Source organism: Bos indicus x Bos taurus, chromosome 10, assembly GCF_003369695.1.
Source record: "Bos indicus x Bos taurus breed Angus x Brahman F1 hybrid chromosome 10, Bos_hybrid_MaternalHap_v2.0, whole genome shotgun sequence".
Taxonomy (NCBI): Eukaryota; Metazoa; Chordata; class Mammalia; order Artiodactyla; family Bovidae; genus Bos; species Bos indicus x Bos taurus.
In genome coordinates this window covers 40,069,765-40,092,643 of record NC_040085.1, presented here as the reverse complement: position 1 = coordinate 40,092,643, position 22,879 = coordinate 40,069,765, and the positions used below count along the sequence as shown (strand labels likewise).

At 37.7% G+C, this 22,879-nt stretch overlaps 1 protein-coding gene across 13 annotated transcripts in view; it reads right to left on the bottom strand.

Annotated features, from left to right (window-relative positions):
• HERC1 (HECT and RLD domain containing E3 ubiquitin protein ligase family member 1) overlaps positions 1 to 22,879 on the bottom strand; it is a 210,961-nt gene that overhangs the window by 151,748 nt on the left and 36,334 nt on the right. For 11 of the 13 annotated variants that reach the window (XM_027553787.1, XM_027553788.1, XM_027553796.1 and 8 more), the window contains exons 2-3: positions 11,397 to 12,352; positions 4,835 to 4,930 (exon numbers count right to left, since the gene is read on the bottom strand). In XM_027553787.1, the coding sequence (XP_027409588.1) occupies positions 4,835 to 4,930; positions 11,397 to 12,326 (1,026 nt within the window). In that variant the 5' untranslated portion in view covers positions 12,327 to 12,352. Of the gene's footprint in view, positions 1 to 4,834; positions 4,931 to 11,396; positions 12,353 to 12,663; positions 12,775 to 22,879 lie in introns of those variants that run through there. The other 2 variants (XM_027553786.1, XM_027553798.1) reach the window with 2 other exon arrangements.

The window sequence follows — 22,879 nt, the reverse complement described above, 5'->3', positions numbered from 1 at the left end:
TAATGCCCCAAAGTACAAGAGGAGCTATGCTGGCAATTTGGATGTTCTCTTATTATACCTAATTTATAAATTAAGTTTTAACATAGGTATGTATATATAGGAAATAACATGGTATTTATAGGGCTTGGTACTATTTACAATTTCAGGCATCCATTGGGGGTCTTGGAATATATACTGAAGTGAAGTGAAGTGACAGTTGCTCAGTTGTATACAATTCTTTGTGATCCCATGGACTGTAATCAGTCAGGCTTCTCTGTCCATGGAATTCTCCAGGCAATAATACTGGGATGGGTTGCCATTATCTTCTCCAGAGGATCTTCCTGACCCAGGGATCAAACCTGGGTCTCCTGCACTGTGGGCAGATTCCTCACCATCTGAGCCACAGGGGAGACCCATTATATACTGGGTAGATTACCATTCTATACTAAGGCTTAAAAAATCATAGCCCTCCTTCCCTGACCCCCACAAAAAAGAAAGAGGAGGAGAAGTTGAAGGGACAGGGAAGGAGAAGGGGAAGAGAGAGAGAAGAAGAGGAAAGTGGGAAAGAGAGGAAGAAGTAGAGGGAATGGGGGAGGAAGTAAAAAAAAAGTTTATTCAAAAGACTTAAGAAATGTTTTTTAAAAACAACTACAGGGTGGGAAGAATTCTAGGAAGATGACAATAGCAGCAGCAATGTAGTTTTCCAAACATGGAATCACTGCACAGAACAAAAAGAAGGCAAAACTCCAAACTCATGCTTAACATTCACAATAAAACTAGACAAACATAGTTCCAATAACTCCAAAATATGAGCAGGTGCAGACAAACCACTACCAAACACAGAATGTGCACAGTAATATATCTGTACAGGAGGAAGCCAGAGAATATCTGACAGATCTAAGAGAAAGAAAAAGGCCCCAACCAACCAACCCAGTACTCACCAGAAAGAACAGTGAGCCCATCTAAGCAGTTGCAACTGGGAAGAGCTTTGCCTTCTCTAAAAAGCAGGTAAGTAAAAAGGATCCACGAGGAGCAGTTTGAAAGAAGCTAGAGCAATCTAATTCGGTGACCTCTTGAAATTGACAAGCCAGTACTCCCTTCCAGAATAGAGCCCTCATGTGAAGCAGAAACTACTGGGAGTGGAATAAAAGTTCAGCAGAATGGGAACAACAGAGAGAAAAGAGAGAAGCTTAAGATAAAAGGTGGGGAGGGGAATATGCTGGAAACCATCTTATTTCTTTTTTTTTATAACATTACATAAAAACAACAGAGGAAGGGAGTCTTTGGATCTAGAAAAGCTACCTTGAATCTCATCCCATTCTAAAAATTCAGGAAAATAAAACAAATTTTTCAAAAAATAAGCAACAGAAAAGTACAAAGGTCAAATTCCATATGAAGCTATTATAGAGGGGAGCAGGGGAGGGAAGAGACAGAATAACATCATTACTTTTAAATAAAAGCAAGCCAGAAGAGAACTGCCCACAAGACATATCAAACTGTAACCTATTTCAAAGCCAGCTAAAGGGATTGAGAAAATGAAACAAGACATGAAAGAAAAGCACAAATCTGAAATAGACTTGTTCAAGAATAAGGTGACAGACTCAAAAAAGAATTAAGAGATGAAAGAAAAAACATCATTTTGGTAATGAGTAAACTACAGGGAATCCAAGAGTAAATAAATAGTAAAGACAATATTGTAAGAGCAACAAAAGATTAAAAGGATAAAGTTGTTTAGAAATAAAAAAGAAATGAACATCACATAAAAAGTATTAAAGAAAACGTGAGAATTACTACTTAGGCAAAGATCCAACAAATAAGCAATAGGAGTCCCAGAAGAGAACCAAATTAAAAAAAGAGTAAAAATAGTATGAAAAACAATAATTTATGGAAACTTCCTTGAAATAAAAAAGATTTCAGACTACATATTGAAATCTTCACATCTCTGAGAATATCAACTCTAAATGGATAACATCAAGATGTATTCTTGTAAAATTACTGATTTCTAAAGAAGAGATCCTTTGGGCTTCTCAGCAAAACAAGCATGTGACTCATAAATATATGAAGGAAAATCAGATTATCTTCAGACCTCAGCAGCAAAGGTTTATGACATAAGAAAATGGATAAATATATTTAAGAAGGAGAAGGAAAGAAAATGTGAGCCAAAGGTTTTATCTTTTCTCTTCTGGAAAGTGACTTTTAAGTATAAAAAGCATAGCAATTAACATGTAAGAACTAAGAGAATCTTTTCCATAATTCTTTACTGAGGATTCTACTTGAGAATAAGCTTCAGACAACTAAAAAGAATAGAGAGACACTAAGATAAACTGGCAGTGAGCACTAAAGATGTAGTTATTTATAGAACTCATACTAAGTGAGGGTTGTAACACAGAGTGATGCATGCCCTGAGTATGTACGTATAATACAACTACTAAAAATGGGGAAATCGCATGTAAAAAGCATTTTTTAGTAAACATATGATGGTAGTATTTGTCTTATTTTAGGGTTACTCTGTGTGTCACACTATGTGACCAAAATAAATAATTACAGGATATTCTAATTTTACATCCCTATACCTTGAAAACTGATGTTCTTACTTTGAAAGAAAGGAGATATAACTGTAATATAGAAAAAGGTAAGTAAAAATTCTATAGCCCTGAAACTGAAAGTATCAACTAAAGAGGTATACTATTAGCTTTAAAGACTCACAAACATGTACACACACACAGACACACACACTCAAGCTTCCTGGCTCTACTGTAAGAGCCCAGAAAAATAACACTGACACAGTAGTGGTGAGCACCCTGACTGTGATCCTAAAATACTATTTTCCACCAAAAGAAACCAAGGCTTATGGAGAAATAGCTAGCTAGTTGCAGATCCAGATCAAGAAATGTGTGAGATGAGTCCATCTTGAGTTCAGAACAATTTGATGGGTCAGTTACCAAGGAAGCTACCAAAGATTATTAGGTCTATGTTAAAAGAACTTGGGAACCACCCTGAAGAGACTATTACCCTGAAAGACTGTTGGCCAAAGATAAAATAGTACCAGCTTCACTACAGATGATAATTCAATGAAGTAAAACTTGAACAGGTTTAAATCTGAGTTTGTAACAGTATTTTTCAAGTGAAGTCAACTGGTCAAGCTTGAAGGATGACAGAAGACCAGTTCATCAAACTGAAAACTAGTAAATAAAAATTGGTGTTAAAAAAATTTTTTTTAATCAAATGGGAGAATCAAACATTTATTCTGCTTTTCCTGTTTGAACTGTCGCAAGGTAACCAAACAGTCAATAAGGGAATCATCTCTTCACGAAAACATTCCAACTAACAACTAAAAGATGAAAGATATAATTAGAACATTTTCCTGTGGTTATGTATGGATGTGAGAGTTGGACTGTGAAGAAGGCTGAGCGCCGAAGAACTGATGCTTTTGAACTGTGGTGTTGGAGAAGACTCTTGAGAGTCCCTTGGACTGCAAGGAGATCCAATCAGTCCACTCTGAAGGAGATCAGCCCTGGGATTTCTTTGGAAGGAATGATGCTAAAGCTGAAACTCCAGTACTTTGTCCACCTCATGCGAAGAGATGACTCACTGGAAAAGACTGATGCTGGAAGAGATTGGGGGCAAGAGGAGAAGGGGACGACAGAGGATGAGATGGTAGGATGGCATCACTGACTCGATGGACATGAGTCTAAGTGAACTCCAGGAGTTGGTGATGGACAGGAAGGCCTAGCGTGCTGCAATTCATGGGGTTGCAAAGAGTCGGACATGACTGAGCAACTGATTTGATCTGATCTGATACCATTTTTCAACCAAGCACTAATGAATAGATCTGATCATGAAGAATTCAGGGTTGCTAGTACTACAAAAAGAGAGACAATCAAATGAAAGATCACAACACCATGTATGATTTTGCCAAAGGGATCAAACCTGAAACAGATCAAATCTCTAGATTCACCTGTCAAAATACAGGAAATACAAAGAAACTGTATTATGAATAATCAATTAACAAAATCCAAATGGTAGGAAATTCTACAACCTAAAAAGTCCAGGTCCCTGAACAAACACATTGAAGGAAAAGATAAACATATACATATGATTTTTTTTTAAGTAGACAAGACTGAACTATAGTGTCTAAGGGATGCAAACAACTATAAAGAAATGCAAGGAAGTGACTACTCTCAGGATAGTGGTTCTTTAGAGAAGGAGGAAAGGGATAATGACCAGGACATGAAAGGGTTTCTAGAGTTTTATTTCTTTCCTGAGCACAGACTAAAAGGCTGTTTGTTTTATAATAATTCCATTTAGGCACATGTTTGTGTTTCTTATGTTTTAATAATAAATTTTTAAATTAAAAAAATACACCTTACACAAAGTCCAAAATGAATAAAAGGGTATGCACTGACAAATACGTTTCCCTCCCAACCCTTATATGACACCCCAGCTCCACTTTCTAGAAGCAACAATCATTGACACCACTTTCTTTTGCATCCTTTCCAGAGACGGAATTGGATTATTTTTAAGGGATAAATATAAGCATTTTAAGACAACTAACTTTTCGTTTTTCTTCTTTAATTTTTATTGGAGTATAGTTGATTTCCAATGTTGTGTTAGTTTCAGATGTACAGCAAAGTGAATCTGTGATACGTATACATCTATCCACTCCTTTTGGACTCTTTTCCCAAACAGGCCATTATACAGTACTGAGTAGAGTTCCCTGAGCTACACAGTCAGTCCTTATAAGTTATTTATTTTATATCTAGTAGTGTGTATATGTCAATCACAATCTTCCAGTTTATCCCTTGACAAAGCAACTTTTAATGTATGATTACTTAAAGTCATGATTATTACATACCTCTTCAAAGAGACACAAAGCTGCCTCATAGAGTGAGCACAAGCCATCAGATGTTCTGGTTGGTTCCCTCCACTGACTCCGATCAGCAGATGAACCCTATAATTAAGATATTGTGGAATACAGTTTGGTAAGGAGAGAGACATATATTAAAATCACTTAAAGTGTCCACAAAACGTTTAAAGAACTGTTTATGTAATTATGTGCTTTAAGATCAAATCCTAACATTACATCATGAAACCAACTTTTATGTGTTGTAAAAGATGTGGCTATTCAGTGAAGCAGTAAATTAAGTACCAATCCCTCACTGATTATCTTATTAAACAGTGATTTGTTCTAAGGGCCACAGGTTTAACACAGAAACAGTCAAAGAGGCAGAATTTTGTCAATTACACACTCTTTGGGTGGCCAATATTTAATAAATGAAGTGAAGTGAAAGTCGCTTGGTCATGTCTGACTCTTTGCGACCCCATGCACTGCTAGCCCTCCATGCTCCTCTATCCATGGGATTTCCCAGGCAAGAATACCGGACTTCCCTGGGGCTGCCTTGTTCACTTGCTCCAAGAATAAAGCAGCATATAACCAACTTAACTGATGATCCTGACCAGAACAGCAGTTAAGTCTGTTCCTCCTTAGTTTTGGCATAACAAAAGTCCCACAAGTCAGTTCATAGCTGAGGAATCACAGCTCCTCTCTGGAACTAACAGCCTAATGTTATTGTCCACTTGACTCTCCATTTATAGACACCTTACAGGCATCTCAAATAAACATATTCAAAACTAAATTCCCAATCTAACATTTCCCCCACATTCACCCAAACCAGTTCCTCCTATGCAATTCCTCCACAAAAGGACCCAATGGTTATGACCAGAAATCACTCTTTTACTGAAAACTGATAAATCAGAGTGAACTTGACCTCCACTGTTCCCTCAAATTCCTATATTCTTAAATCTTTACATCACAAATATCAAGTTCCTTCTCTGATTTATCAATCCTATAATTGTAAAATTTTCATTGGTGTCTTTATTTCAAAGGCTATTGTTTGTAAAAATACATTCTATATGATCACGTGGCAAATATACCATAGAAAAGTATATCCTCTACTGTAGAAGGGATTTGAGCCTACGTGCTTTGTAAGATCCCATTCAACTCCAGGACTATATGATTTTATCAATTCAAGGTATTTTAATTAACACAATTCCTAGGTAATGAAAGAAATGATATTGGCTATTTAATTTACTGCTGGGTCATCAGATGCTAAGCTACTGCTACCAAATCAATGTTTCCTCCTAATCCCTTAAGGTGGTACTTTTGGAATTTTAATGTAAACATGAATTATCCTGAAATTGTTAAAATGCAGATTCCAATTCAGTAAATATAGGTGGGGGCCTTAGATTCCGCATTTCTAACAAGCTTCCAGTGACACCAATGCTGCTGTCTGAGGCTCACACTCCTAATAGTAAGGCTTTAAAGAGCCACTTGCAGGTCTCAGAGTTATATCAGAAGCTGGCTGTTCAAAATTACCTAAATCCTAGACAGATAAGGTGTGGCTATACCAGAAAATATTATAATGTACAGCCTCTCCAAATTCCATAATTAGCTGTGTAGAACCTCTGGGAAAAACAGAATTGTAATCTGTGACTCCATTCTTTAAAGGTCACCTCTACTGATCACCAAACCAAAAGCAGATGAGAAACAACAGCTTACTATACCTTCTTGGGAGCTGGTACCAGGGCTATAATAATCGGTTTTCTTATGCCTGTTTACAGTATAAAGGAAAACACTGAAAACAGCATAAGGTTTTCAGTAACAGACCTGTGTTTAAATCCATGCTTCATCACTTATGGGCAATGTGACTTAAGGATTAGTTTCCTTATCCTTAGACAGGAATAATGCCTCTTTTATTTAGGGCTGTTGGTGATAACAACTGAAATTATGCATAAAACATCTGTAGCACAGATCTTAATAGAAAGAACTCAAAACTGGAAGCAGTGATTGTCATTATTTTGTATGATGTACACAGAGAAAGAAGAAAAAACACAGCAAGTCTTTAATATATTTTTGCACCAAACCAATTTTTCAAAAAATTCTTCAAAATCTGTCTGCAGTGACTGTCATTGATTTCTGTTCTCCCCAAAAAATCAGTATTAAGCGTGAGACTAATCCCTCCCCAGTCAATTTGGATTAAAGACATCTCTAAAACTCATTTTGTATAGAATTCTTAATGTGTTTTGTACATATACTACATAACAGAAAAAGAGGGCTACATCTAGGCATTTTTCATTTTGGAAAACAAAGCATGTTAAGTGTGTAACAATTCATACACTACTAACAGGAAGTTCAAAGCATGTTAAGTGTGTAACAATTCATACACTACTAACAGGAAGTTCAAAGATACAGAGGAAATTAAAATAACAAAAATATGTGGTTTTACAGGTCTTCATTGAATTACCTTTCTCTTATTTACCTACCATCATAATACCTTTTCATTTTTTCCCCACCTGTCTTTTTATTAATAAGATAATCAGACAAGAACATTAAGACTTGATGGAGTACATTTCCTTATGTTCTTGCTATCTGGTTTTATTCTTCTTCCAATTGTTTCAGTGACTCCCCACTGCCTACCGAATTAAGCTCAAAACCCCATAGCATGGGATACATGGCCCCACCTAGCTCATCAGCCTTAGTTCATCCCATTCCACCATGAACATCCAGAAGCCTGCTTTCCCACACCTCCATCACTCTGTGAACACTACACCTCTCACCTGAAGACTTTTTCAGCTCCCTCATTCACAAACCTCATGTATGGAAGCAAACTCTTTTCAACTAAACTTAAGCACCCTTCATTTTCAGCCCCTTCCCCTCTAGCCTTCCTCCTATGTCCCATGACCTTGTCCCTATGCAGAGCTCTACTGCAGTCCAGTACCATTAACATGAAATGTCTATGCGTCTCTCTTTCCTTAAACTGTAAGCTAGATAAAGGCATGGATGCTACAAAGCTTATCCATCTTTCTAACCCAGAGCCTAGCAGTATCCGGCACACAGCAAATACCTAGTGGCATCAAAGGCCAAAGACGCCTTTACTGCTGTTGATATTTTTAGTTTATTTTTTTAGGATGCGGGGATATACAGTGACATTATTTCCCTACTCTTTATTTAAATATAAGTTAATGATTATCTTGCACACTTGCACTCGAATCTCTGAATTACTGTATGTGTGGGTAGTGGAGGTTGAGTGAGAATCACACATGGAAATACAATTTAAGGATGAACTCTTTTTTTTTTTTTTTTTTTTTTAAGGCCTTATACCAGTTTCCTGATGCCTCATCAAGTAAAGAATTCGCCTGCAAAGCAAAAGACACAAAAGATGCTGGTTTGATCCCTGGGTGGGGAAGGTACCCCGGGTAAGGAAATGAGAATCCATTCCAGTATTCTTGCCTGAAAAATCCCATGGACAGAAGAAACTGCTGGGCTACAGTCCAAAGGGTCGCAAAGTGCTGGACACAACTGAGTGACTAAGCATACCAGGTACTCAAGTGATGGTTATGTGTCTCTCCCTCTAACTTTTATTAATAGCTTGGGGGTAAGTTTTATCCCAGCTGCTCATGAGGAGAGAATCTTAAGATAGTGAGAATCAGGTCAGGATGAGGTCCAGTGTACCAGGAGAGGCTCTAGATACTTTATGAGTTCTCAACTAACAACAACTGATAACACTGAAAAGTGTAAGAAATATGAATCCTGGAGACCAAGAGCATCAGATCCTATCACTCACTGTGCAAGAAAGAATAATAAATACAAAGTTCAAGTTAATAACCATCTCTTTTCCCTAAGATCTATCTGAAATTTAATTAAATTCAATCTGACATAGGCCTGTGGTGTCTCCTGGAGGGCCAAACTAAATCACACAAACATACAAGATTCTTCCCCAGAATATACCCAGAATTTTGACGAAAGCTATCTGGGGTATCCTAGCCCCAACAGAAAGTTATAACATAAGGGTATAGCCTAGAAGGGGAAGAAAGGAGGCCCTTTCTGCCTAGGTGAATACAACATTCTGTCCAGAAATGAAAGAAGTCAAGTGGAGAGAAAACTGGAAATCCAGCAATAAAATAAGTTTATTGTATTTTATATCTACTTTAAGGTAGGCCTTCATGGGGGGAAAAGTCAGCCTATTTAACATAAATAGTGTAAAAGCTGCCTATAGTAGTCAGAGAAAAACATGGGCTTTGCCAACAGACTAGGGGTTGTAAGAACTGGTTAACACAGTGCCTGGCCCATCCGTGCTTAATTAGGAGTACACATTATACTTCAGTTCTTTTGACAAATAGGTGTGTAACTTTGGATAACCACCACAGTTTTTTCATCCTTAAGATAACAGTAAACAATATCTTCTTTACAGATTAACAAGATAATTGAATGAGACACTGCTTATAAAAAGCAGCTGGTAGGTAGCAGGCACTCAACGAGGGTTAGAGCTCTTCTTCCCTTATGCCAGGTACTGGGAAGCAGTAAGTAAAAATTCAAAAAATGAATGCAATAGTATACTATACGTTAATTAAATGAATATTAAAGCTCATTACATAGGTAGTACGTATATTTAGTATAAAGATTTCTTAGGCTTATAGAGCCAATTTAAACTCACAAACAAATATGCATACAAACATTTCCAATGTGCTAAAAGACAACGAAGCTAAACAGATACAGAGAAAAGCGATTTTCTTTCTTTGGGCATTCTCTTCCCGCTAAGGAGCAATACTGCAGGATAAGGTTTAGAGGGTAAGGTGGGAAAAAGGCCTCTGACTCAGGGTATTTAGCATTTTGGTTAAAAAGGAAATACACTAGGGGTAAGCATGCAATCATATAAGTTGATTGTGTAATAATTAACATCTTTTCTTTATGACAAAGGCAATGGAAAATAAATGGGACTGTAAAATGAAGAATTAAGTAACTCCTCACAGAAATATTAACATGTGACCAAGAACAGATACATTATTTTAGGTCATCAAATGGGATTACATATTTGAAAATGGTGTAAATTTAGAGAACGTTACCAGAAAGTATTAAGAATTACAAAATAAAATGAGAAACACAGATATGCAAGTGCATGTTTAAATATTCAATAAGAAACCACAAGAGGCCTAAATGCCTTTCACTGCTGTTACCTCAAATCTTTCTTACTCAGATCACTGCATCTCTGGCTCTAGGTCTCTACTAAAAGATCATAGGGCCTTTCCAACATGCCAGATTTGGAGCAAAGCACCACATGCTTTCCTGTCTACATTTTATTTAACATTAAGAAATTCAAATTTTCATAGATATAATCTAGAGTCTCCAAGTACTTACTTACAATAAAATTATTTGTAAAAAAAAAAAAATGACCCAATATTTACTATTCAGTTCACAAGCATAAAACATTAGCCAGGTGAAAATTTAAATGCCCTGGTTTAAAAGTAAATTCAACATAATTGTTTTTTACGAAACATTCCTGTCAATCCAAGAGCTCTTCACTTTTGGCAGGGGGTAAGACATGAAACATACACACATAATTTATAAATCATATTTTTATAAACTAAATAAATTTGTTAAATGATATATGATATCTGGTGATAAAGGACACCAAAAAGGCTGATCAATGTCACCCAAATGAAATTAAGTCAATTTATGAATGGTTTAATCTTTATATTCCAAATTTGTATTATTTCAAACTTTTATTCTGTTTTCAAAAAGCACTGAATTTCAATTTCAGAAATTCTTGAAATTGATCATACTGCACTGCATTTTACTGTTTATTCTTTAATATGGTATCCAAAGTTAGTTCCTTTATGATAATCAAGTAATTAAATTCCTTCATGAACAAGATATTCATTACAAATCTAGGACGCTCGGTTCATCACTTCCCTCCATTCAGGTCTCTGCTCAAATGTCACAATTCAGAGACTTTCTTGACCACATTAACTAAAATACCACACCTATCCCCCTCCCCAATCTCTGCTTGAGTCCATCATTCTGCATTCCCTTTCCCTCCCTTATTTTAATTCTTAGAACTTCACACTACCTGAAATTTATATGCACTGTCTGATTCCCCCACTAGGCTGTGAGATCCAAGAAACTACATTTTTCTCTGCTGTATCCCTAGGGCCTAGAATAATACTTAGCATATAATAAATATTTAATAAAAATTGAGAAGCTAGAAATTAGCAATTTGTCAAAAGATCTCCATACTCACCAGCCAAGGCCCCTCATTTTACATTTGAGTTTGCTAAAACAGAGCAAAGTTAGATGAATTTCTCAAGTTCGTACAAGAAGCCATAAAACTTAAACTACAATCCTGACTTCTGATTCAGAAATCTTAACATAATACCAACTAGTTTGTCCTTAAATTACGTATTCACATCAACACATATAAAAGTTTATTCACTCCAAGTATGTAAAATATTTAACTAACTTAATATCGCCAGTAGAATTCTCAAATCATTCACTGTTACCACCAATTCATTAAAAGCTGAGTTGACCTTTTCCAAAATTGTTAGATAAGAATTTTAAAGCTGAGATTTATTATACATACCAAAGAACGCCTCATCTGCATTAATATAGTCATAAAGCAGTCAAAGCTGATCATTCCTTCTTGGCTTGACAGTAGTTTGCTTTTCTCCATGGAATTTACAACTGCTGAAGCCCCCAGTGCCATTTCTATCCATTCAAGGAGATACCGCAAAGAACCTCGCTGAGCTGCTAAACCAAGCAGCAACTCAGAAGCTAATCTACGACCTAAAGTGTCTGCTCCAGAATTGGGAATAGTTACTCCTTTAAGAAAGGTTGTTACTTGTGATAAGCAATCCAAGCCCATAGGTGGAATCTTGCTTTCATTTGCTAAAGATAATGGTGGCAAAGAGCTCACAACTTCAATTGCAGTATGAATAACATCATTGCAAAGACTGAGACCAGGTCCCGACACAGGCATCATCCAACTTTGTCTCAGAAGTGCAAATAATAAACTTAGACCAGTTCGAACACCCATTTCTATAAGTGCATCAGTGCTTGACCGAGGACGTTCACTAACAGAATGGACATCTGCTGAACCAGAGCTGCTCTCCGGAGAATGCTGCTGCTGTTTCACTTTGCCTTTGTCGTGGTATTTATTAGAAAGTGCATAGAAGACACGCTGGAGTACAAGCAATCGTTTTCGAAGTGCCCCAGCAAATGGGGAATCTGAACATACCATCTTTGCAAGTGCTAGCTGACTGCTAAGAAGGGCATCCAAATAGTGGTCCTGTTCATCGCTTGAAAGAGACTCACGTTCAAAGTCTGGCAGCTGTGGTCCTTTGAGGCACAAAACTTGTTGAGGCAAAGGTACTACTTCCTTATTGCTGACCAGTTTAGAATATAAAACAGCAACCCCCTCTCTTGTAGCAATAGATTCACTGTCCTCTGTAATCCAGGAGCTGTTGAGGTGTTCAAGCCATTTCAGTTTCACTGGTGGAACCATAGTTGCCATACTGATTTACTCTTCAGCCATTAGTTCTATAAAGAGAGAAGAAAAAGCAATCAAAAACCTATGAAGATACTTCAGAAAATGTTTCTTAACTTCCATCACATATTACAATTAGTAATCTCAAACTGATGAAGCACAAAGTCTGGACTTTAGTTAACAATTATGTACCAATGTTAGTATTTTAGCTTCAGTAAATGTACCATGGTTATTTAAGATGGCAATATTAGGGAGAAACGGGTAAAGGGCATACAAGAACGCTGCACTATCTCTTCAAATTTAATGTAAATCTAAAATTATCACAAAATAAAAGGTTTATTTTAAAAATCAGTGATTTATGTACCTTTTCTCTTTGGCTTCTGGTCCCACTATCATTATAACAATGGGTTCTACACGAAGATGGATCCCAGATTTATATCTCCTGGCCTCTCCTCTGAATTCCAAACTTATACATGTAATCGTCCACTTGACCTCTCCATATATAGACACCTAATAGGCATTTCAAATAAAATTTAAAACTGAATTCCCAATCCAACATTTTCCCCACACCCACCCAAACCTATTCCTCTTGTGGAATTCCTCATTTCAATAAATGGCAACCCTATCCTTCCATTTCCTCTGGCTAAAAAACTTTGGGAGCCATCATTGATTGCTCCCTCTCTTATACTTATACTCCAAATTCAATTAGTCAATTCTACTCTCAAAATACAGAAGAATCCAAATAGTTCTCACACTCTTCCATTGCTAAAACCCCAGTCTAAGCCATCTCTTGGATCACCGAAGAAGCCTTCTTACTGGTCTCCCTGACTGTACTGAGGAACTACAGTGACGCCAGAACTGTGGCATCAGCAAGAATTTTTTTTATATATTTTGTTTACTGCTGTATTCTAGCATACGGTAAGTGCTCTCAGTAAGTATTTGTTGACAGTAACACTTAAAAACTAAGTTTGCTGGGATAAAATATTCACAAGACATATATCCTGCAAAGGACTATCCAAGATACAATTAAGGACTCCTACTGAGCACCGAAGTATTGATGCTTTTGAAGTGTGGTGTTGGAGAAGACTCTTGAGAGTCCCTTGGACTGCAAGGAGATCCAACCAGTTCATCCTAAAGGAGATCAGTCCTGGGTGTTCATTGGAAGGATTGATGCTAAAGCTGAAACTCCAGTACTTTGGCCACCTCATGCCAAGAATTGACTCCTTAGAAAAGACCCTAATGCTGGGAGGGATTGGGGGCAGGAGGAGAAGGGGACCACAGAGGATGAGATGGCTGGATGGCATCACTGACTCGATGGACGTGAGTTTGAGTGAACTCCGGGAGTTGGTGATGGACAGGGAGGCCTGGCGTGGTGCGATTCATGGGGTCGCAAACAGTCGGACATGACTGAGCGACTGAACGGAACTGAACAACTCAATAATAAAAAGACAACCTAATTTTTAAAATCGTCAAAAAGGATGTGAACAAAACTTCACCAAAGATATGTGAATGGCCAAAATGCACAAGTGCTCAACATCATTATTCATCAGAAAGATGCCAATTAACAACACAGAGATATTAATACACACCCATAAGGATTAAAATTAATAAGGCTGACAAGATCAAAGGTTAGCACGGATACAGAGCAATCAGAACTCTTACAAACCATTTGTGGAAATGTAAAATCTGAACAGCCACCTTAGAAAGATGTCTAGTAATTTCTTATAAAACTAATCATGCATGAGTGTGTGCTAAGTTGCTTTAGTCATATCTCTTTGCAACCCCACGGACTGTAGCCTACCAGGCTCCTCTGTCCATGGAATTCTCCAGGCAAGAATACTGGAGTGGGTTGCCATGCTCTCCTCCATGGGATCTTCCAACCCAGGGATCAAACCCGCGTCTCATAAGTCTCCTGCATTGGGAGGCAGATTGTTTACCATTAGCGCCACCTGGGAAGCCTCCAAAACTAAACATGTATTAGTTTGTTGATGACCCAACAATTTCTCTCCTACAAATTGACCCAGAAAAAAACACAACCATAAGAAGATTCAATGCTAAATGACAGCTGCCTCTAGAAGGTGAGGGCATGAATAGACTGGGAAGGGCATGAGGTAACTTCCTAAGGTGAGGGCAATATTGGATTACAAAGCTCTACGCATTTGTAAAAACACAGTGAATATATATTTAAGATTTTACATTTCACTGCATGTAAATTTTACCTTAATAAATACTGAACTCCAGTTGATATACATATATAAGCATAAATATATAATCGAGTTGATATATATTATAAAAGCATATATTTGGAGGAAATACACTGATGTGAGTAATCTTGAAATACATCAAATAATAAGATACATTGGTGGGTATGTGTAAACATATATACACATACACACAGACATATGGATAAGCTATATGATAAAACAAGTATAATAAAGTATTAATGGAAGAACCTCAGTGTTGAGTATATATGCCTATTCATTTTTAAGTCTTTCAACTTTGCTGTATGTTTGAAAATTTTCATCATAAAATATTGCAGGGGAGTTGAGACTAACTCCTGCCTTTCAAGCAAGTCCCCAGGATGGTAGTCATGACAGTTAGTGGTAGGGAAAGATCCTCATATAGTGAAGGGCATTTTATTTTCAAGATATAGATAGACCTTAAAGAAAGAGCTCCAGTGACAGATAAGCCAGGCTAATTAAAGGAGTTTCCTGTTTCTAAATACATCCTGTCAAATTCTAAATATAAAACCTAATGGTACTTCCCTTTTCAAGCTTATAATTACTATGCTTTATTTATCTTCACTAGATACTTGGAAAGTATATACTTAGGAGAGGGAAAATAAAACCATAAGCCTCCTTCCACTTTATTCAGCAAAGTACTTACCTAAACATTGTGCAGAGGATATAAAAGTACCTTATTTACCTCCATCCCTGTGAGCCACAGGTAATTTTTCTCTTTTTAATTTTGCTAGTTTGATTGTTATAAAGCACTATGTCACTGCTCTAATTTGAATCTCCCTGATTACTAACATCTGAACATCGAATGTGTATTTGTCATTTGGATATACTTTTCTGGGAAATGCTTATTCGTGTCCTTCTGGTCACATATTTTTCTACTGGGTTATTTTTCCTGTCAATTTGTAAAAAGTTTTTGTATTTTATCATTGTTCTCAACAGTGCAAATATTTCTTCTAAATCTACCTTTTGCATACGCACACATCTTTTCTTTTACAGCTCCTGCTTTCCATTCTTGGTTAAAGGAGTACCCCAACATCACCATGCTCTTACAAATGACTCCTAGGTTATCCAGATATTCACCTGGATTTTCTTGAGGTATATTTTTATGTTTTTACACATGAGTCTTTATATGAATTTTGCATTCATCTAGAAGGAAATGGCCGGAGAAGGCAATGGCACCCCACTCCAGTACTCTCGCCTGGAAAATCTCATGGGCGGAGGAGCCTGGGCTGCAGTCCATGGGGTCGCTAGGAGTCGGACACAACTGAGCAACTTCACTTTCACTTTTCACTTCCATGCATTGGAGAAGGAAATGGCAACCCACTCCAGTCTTCTTGCCTGAAGAATCCCAGGGATAGGGGAGCCTGATGGGCTGCCGTCTCTGGGGTCACACAGAGTTGGACACGACTGAAGCGACTTAGCAGCAGCAGCAGCAGCAGCAGCAGAAGGAAATGGCAACCCACTCCAGTGTTCTTGCCTGGAAAATCCCAGGGACGGGGGAGCCTGGTGGGCTGCCGTCTATGGGGTCGCACAGAGTTGGACACGACTGAAGCGACTTAGCAGCAGCAGCAACAGTAGCATTTTTTTTTTTTTTTTAAACTTTACATAATTGTATTAGTTTTGCCAAATATCAAAATGAAGCAGTAGCATTTTTAATAAGCTCTGTATGGTGTAAAATTGGATTCCAATTTTATTGTTTCCATGTAGATGGCTAATTATGCCACTACCATTTATTAAGTAATCCTGGACTTCCAAGACAGCTGAGGACAGTGGCAGTTACATAATTATCTCCCCAAATTTCCTCCCCAACAGTAAGGAAAAATTAAATTCTACACAAAACTATACCTACAGCATAATTTGAAGATATATTATGACAAAATTGCAAATCAGCTGTAAAAAAAAGAAACAGCATCAATCCCAGTGCACATACTCTCACCTCAAACAGCCACAAGGCTTTGGGCAAGCAAAAGCAGACTAAGAAAATTTGTAGGAAACCGAGAAGAGGAAGGATATCGAAGGAGCCTAAAGATGATCTGGAATGACACCAGAAAGATTAGATCCACACTAAATCTGAAAATACAGAACAAGTTTCTAGAACACAAACTACAAGAAAGAGATTTCAAAGTAGATTTAAAGGGTCAGGAATGATTTAAAGGAGCAGGTACAATTTTAATTGACAGGTATGATTTATGTGAGTAATCCTTGAAATGCAGAGAGGAGAAAAAAGACAAAAAAGAAGAGAGAAGAATTCTTTGGCAACTGGATGGTAAAAGGTAAAAGAAAAAAAGTAGGAGTGAATATTTAGGGTTCTGCAAGACAAAAGAGAACCATAAAACTGGAGATATAACAAAGCTTCCTCTCAAGCAAAAGAAACGAATGACATACACACACACCAAAAAATTCTTCAAAGTACTTGGACTTTGCTATATAGACAGAAGAGAGTTCCATTCAGCAATAGAGTTGCAGACATAGAGAACAGACTTGTGGTGTACACAGTGGGAGAAGGAGATGGTGGGATAAATTGAGAGTGGCACTGAGACATAAACATTACCATATGTAAAGATAAGCTAGTGGAGCTCAATCCTGTGCTCTGTGACAACTTAGAGGGGTGGGATGGGACAGAGGGTAGGAGGGAGGTACATATGTATACTTATGTATAAGAGGGAGGGGACATATGTATACTTATGGCTAATTAATGTTGTATGGCAGAAGCTAACACAACATTGCAAAGCAATTATTCTCTAATTAAAAATTTAAAAAGAGGGTGCCATTAAATTAGGAATATTATTTTCTTAAAAGCTCGATACAGTAAAAATGAACAAGAAAAAAGACCACAAAGAACTACTACAGAAAATCAGGAAAGTTCACAAACATCAACTAAGGGAAATCTTCCTGATAAAAAGAAAGCGTAAAAAAATAGAAGTTAACAATTCAAACAAAACTAAACACATTTAAACATTTGAGGATATAAAAAATCTTGATTCAGAAATTAGAAAAATAAAATCAGAAAAAGACCACATAATAAATAAAAGTTTTTAAAAAGGTAAGGGACAGGAAGAGAAGAAGGCTGAGTGCTGAAGAACTGATGGTTTCAAACTGCAGTGCTGGAGAAGACTCTCGAGAGTCCTTCGACAGCAAGGAGATCAAACCAGTCAATCCTAAAGGAAATCAACCCTGAATATTCATTGGAAGGACTGATGCTGAAGCTCCAATACCTTGGCCACTTGATATGAGTGAGCTGACTCATTCGAAAAGACACTAAAGCTGGGAAAGACTGAAGGCAGGAGGAGAAGGGGACAACAGAGGATTAGATGGTTGGATGGCACCACCGACTCAATGGACATGAGTTTGACTGAACTCTGGGAGATGATGAAGGGCAGGGAAGCCTGGTGTGCTGCAGTTTATGATGTCCCAAAGAGTTGGACACAACTTAGCGACTGAACAACAAGAAGGAAATGGAAGAAAAAGACAAAATTCTTGGAAATGAAGAAAGAATTATAAAGTGTCCAAGGAAGAGCAGACGCAAATAATAAGTGAGCAAAGGCAAGGACAACTAAGGGGTGTGGGTGGGGGAAACAACTATGAGAATTAAAATCTCTCTCTCTCTCTCTCTCTCTGTATATTTGGTCTACTTGCCATTCTTATGCCAACAGTGACTTGATTACAATGGCGTTATAAATGTTCTGATGGGGTAAAGCATGTCCCTAACCGCTAAGATTATTGTATTCAATTACATGCTACCCCCATGGCTGATTCATATCAATGTATGGCAGAAACCACTACAATATTGTAAAGTAATTAGCCTCCAACTAAAATAAATAAACTTAATTTTTAAAAAGAGGAAAAAAAAATGAAACATCACTCTAAAAAAAAAAATTACATGCTACCTCTCAACAGAGCACATTTTAATTTGAACTTCATTAAATACATATATTTTCATAAAATAGACATTTTCATGATAATTTGTTCACCCAAGAACATAATATGCCTTTCTATTTGACCCAACCTTATTTTACATTTTCTCCATATAGGTCCTATGCCTTTCTTAATAAAGTGTTTCTTAAGTATTTTTGGTTTTGTGCTAGTATGAATGGAATTTTCCTATTTCCTTTTCTGGATAATTACTGCTATCCAGCGATATTCTTATACTTTTCCAAATTATGCAAGGACAGAGATGAATCAAAGAAATGCAAAATATATAACAAAGGGACAAAAAAATGAAGAAAGTAAAGAAGTATTAAAAGATAAAACAGAAAAAAGGTCTGCAATAAGACTAAGCATATCTGCTACATCACTACCAGCAAAACCCATCTATTTAAACCAAAGACACGGGACTTTTCAACATAGCAGAGGAGTAAGATGGAAAGACCATGCTCCTCCCCAGAAACACATCAAATTTACATCTGCATGTGAAACAATTCCTACAGAATGCTGGCAGCAGACTGTTGGCTTCCAAAAAGGCAAGCCAATCTCCTCAGAATGAAGCAGGGCAAAAAACAAAGATAAAAAAGAGACAAAGGATTTTGGGACAGGGACCTGCACCCCAGGGACGGAGTTGTGAAGGAGAAAAAGTCTCCACACTCTCAGGAACCCTCTCATGGGCGGGGGGAAGGGAGGAGCTTCAGAATCTCAGAGGGGAGCACAGCAACAAGTGCTTGGGAGGCAAAATGGAAAGAATTCCTCACAGAGATCAATGTGAAACAGTACTTCCCAGCATGCCCACCAAAGTGAATGGGGACCGAGTGCTGAGGTTCAGGCTTCAGGGGTCGGACCTCAGGGAGAGCATCGGGGTTGACTGCCATGAACATATGTGCTAATACAACACAGCTGAGGGAGTCCAGGGAAAAGCCTGTGCCTCCCAGGGGCAAGAGATCATTGTCGCAGGGACCCTCGGACTCCGTGAGCTTAGAGACCACAGTAACCCACCTTAGTGAATGCCACAAGTGGAGTAAGTAGCGGCTGTGAACCACACAACCCCAGAGGTAGATACAGTTACTTCCCAGGTGGTGCAGTAGTAAAGAATCCACCTGCCAATGAAGCAGGCACAAGAGAGGCAGGTTCAGTCTCTGGGTGAAGATCACCTACAGTAGGATATGGCAACCCGCTCCAGTATTCTTGCCTGGAAATTCCATGGACAGAGGAGCCTGACAGGGTACAGTCCATGGGGTCACAAAGAGTCAGACATGACTGAACAACTGAGTGCACACACACACAGGTATGTATGCCCAGCCACCACCAAAGCTGGTTACGAGTGCCAAAGGCAGAACTAGACACGACTGCAATGTACGATCCCAGAGGGGGCAATCCAAGCGGACTGGTCACCACCAAAGCCAGGGCAAGTGCCTGAGCCAGGGGGCAAAATACCGTCCACTGCGGTCCAGACCGCAAAGATAGCATCTGCCACTAAGCTGTGAGAAAATACAGGTTACTTACTGCCCACACCACTGCAGGAACCTATACAGCTTAGCTCTGTGGAGGGACACATGACTCGGAGGGCCAGTTCCCATGGGAGAGCACACAGAACCGCCTCAGACTGTACCAACTCCCCACAGGCCTCGGCTGCAGAGATAAACCCATGCACTCATGGGCACCTCATCTTTGACAAAGGAGGCAAGAATATACAATGGAGAAAAGACAGCCTCTTCAATAAGTGGTGCTGGGAAACTGGACAGCTATGTGTAAAAGAATTGAACTAGAACACTTCCTACCACCATACACAAAAAAATGAACTCAAAATGGATTAAACACTTAAATGTAAGGCCACAAACTATAAAGCTCTTAAAGGAAAACATAGGCAGTACACTCTGTGACATAAATCACAGCAAGATCCTCTTTGATTCACCTCCTAGAATAATGGAAATAAAAACGAAAATAAACAAATGGAACCTAATTAAACTTAATAGTTTTTCAGAGCAAAGGAAACAATAAACAAGATTAAAAGACAACCCTCAGGAGAAAATAATTGCAATAGAAACAACTGACAAAGAATTAACCTCTAAAAAATATATACATATAAGCAGTTCATACAGCTCATATTAGAAAAACAAACATTCCAATCAAAAAAGGGGCAGAAGACCTAACGGACATTTCTCCAAAGAAGACATACAGATGGCCAACAAACATGTGAAAAGATGCTCAAAATTGCCCATTATTAAAGAAATGCAAATCAAAACTACAATGAGGTATCACCTCACACCAGTCAGAATGGCCATCATCAAAAAATCTATAAACAATAAATGCTGGAGAGGATGTGAAGAAAAGGAAACCCTCCTACACTGTTGGTAGGTGATGCACCCATTATGGACAACACTATGGAAATTCTTCAACAAACTAAAAATAAACCTACCATATGACCCAGCAATCCCACTACTGGACATATACCCTAAGAAAGCCACAATTTTAAAGGACACATGTATCCCAATGTTCACTGCAGCACTATTTACAACAGCCAAGAAATGGAAGCAACCTACATGTCCAGATGGCTACAGATGAATGGATAAAGATGTGGTACGTAATACAGTGGAATACTACTCAGCCATAAAAAAGAAGGAATTTGAGTCAGTTCCATGAGCTGGATGAACCAAGAGCTGGTTATACAGAGTGAAGTAAGTCAAAGAGAAAAACAAATATTGTATGTTAATGCATACATATGGAATCTAGGAAAATGGTGCTGGCGAACCTACCTGCATGGCTAGAATGGAGACGCAGATGCAGCGAAGAGTCTTGTGGACACAGTGGGGGGAGGAAAGAATGGGACAAATGGAGAAAGTAGCATCGACATATACACACTATCATGTGTAAAATACGCAGCTAGTGATAAGCTGCTATGTAAGACAGGGAGCCCAGCCATCAGGCAATCTGTGATGACCTAGGGCAGTGGGGTTGGGGGAGGGAAGGGGAGGGATAGGGAGGCTCAAGTGGGAAAGGATATATGTATGGCTGATTCACATTGTTGTACAGCAGAAACCAACACAACATTGTACAATTTTCCTCCAATTAAAAAATAAATTTAAAAAGTACTTTAAAAAGACAAAGACTGATACCAAAAAAAAAATCTATATGCTATCTAAACAAAATATATGCACATTATTTATAATCTGTTATAAATTAAGTATATATAACAATAAGATCTAATAAGTAAAACTTATTTAAAATATATATGCTATCCATAAGAGAGAGATGTAAAACAAAACAATGTGGAAAGCTTAAAGATAAAATGTAAGGTAATAATTTAACAAGCAAATTCAACACCCCCCCCCCCACACCCCGCCAAGAAAGTATTACCTATTTAATAGTAAATAACAATTGGGACAAAAAGTTTCTTGGTAATAAACAGTATAATCATTATCAAGATACAACTGTTGCAAACCTTTATTAATTTTTGAGATTTGATATTGAAACTCCAACTAAAAATCTTAATCTACTGAAAAAATAACTGTAATATATAGTGGAACTATATGTAACTTTGTGCTGCATTTTCCAAGTCTCCTGTAAATGTGTTATCATACTTTCATAATTTAAAAAATAAAAAAATTATAGCCATCTTAAAAAAAAAAAAAAAGAATATGGAGTGGGTTGCCATTTCCTCCTCCAAGGGATCTTCCCAACCCAGGGAGTGAACCCACATCTCCCTTGTCTCCTGCACTGGCAGGCAGATTCTTTACCACTGAGCCACCTGCAAAACCCAGAAAACTGTACAGCGTTCCTCAAAAAATTACAAACAGAATTATTATATGATTCAGCAATTCCATTTCTGGGTTATACCCAAAAGAATTAAAACCAGGGTCTACAACACATACTGTAAACACATGTTCATAGCAGCATTACTCACAAAAGCTAAAAGACAGAAGCAACCCAGTGCCCATCAACAGATGAATGGATAAACAAAACATGGTATTATCCATATAATAGGATATTATTCAGCCTTAAAAAGGAAAGAAATTCTAACACATACTACAACATGAATGAACCTTGAGGATGTTATGCTAAGTGAAATAATCCAGTCACAAAATGACAAATACTGTATGATTCCATTCATATGAGGTACTTAGGAGTATACTGTCAAAATCATAGAGACAGAAAACAGAATGGTGGTTGTCAAGGGCTTGGAGGAAGGGGGATAAACAGTTATTGCTTAATGGGAATAGTTTTCAGTTTTCACAAAATAAAAATAGCTATGGAGATGGACAATGATGAGAGTCATCATCATTATAAATATATTTAATACCACTGAACTGTACACTTAAAAGTGGTTAAGATGGTTAATTAGGTCCCATTTGTTTATTTTTGCTTTTATTTCCAATATTCTGGGAGGTGGGTCATAGAGGATCCTGCTGTGAT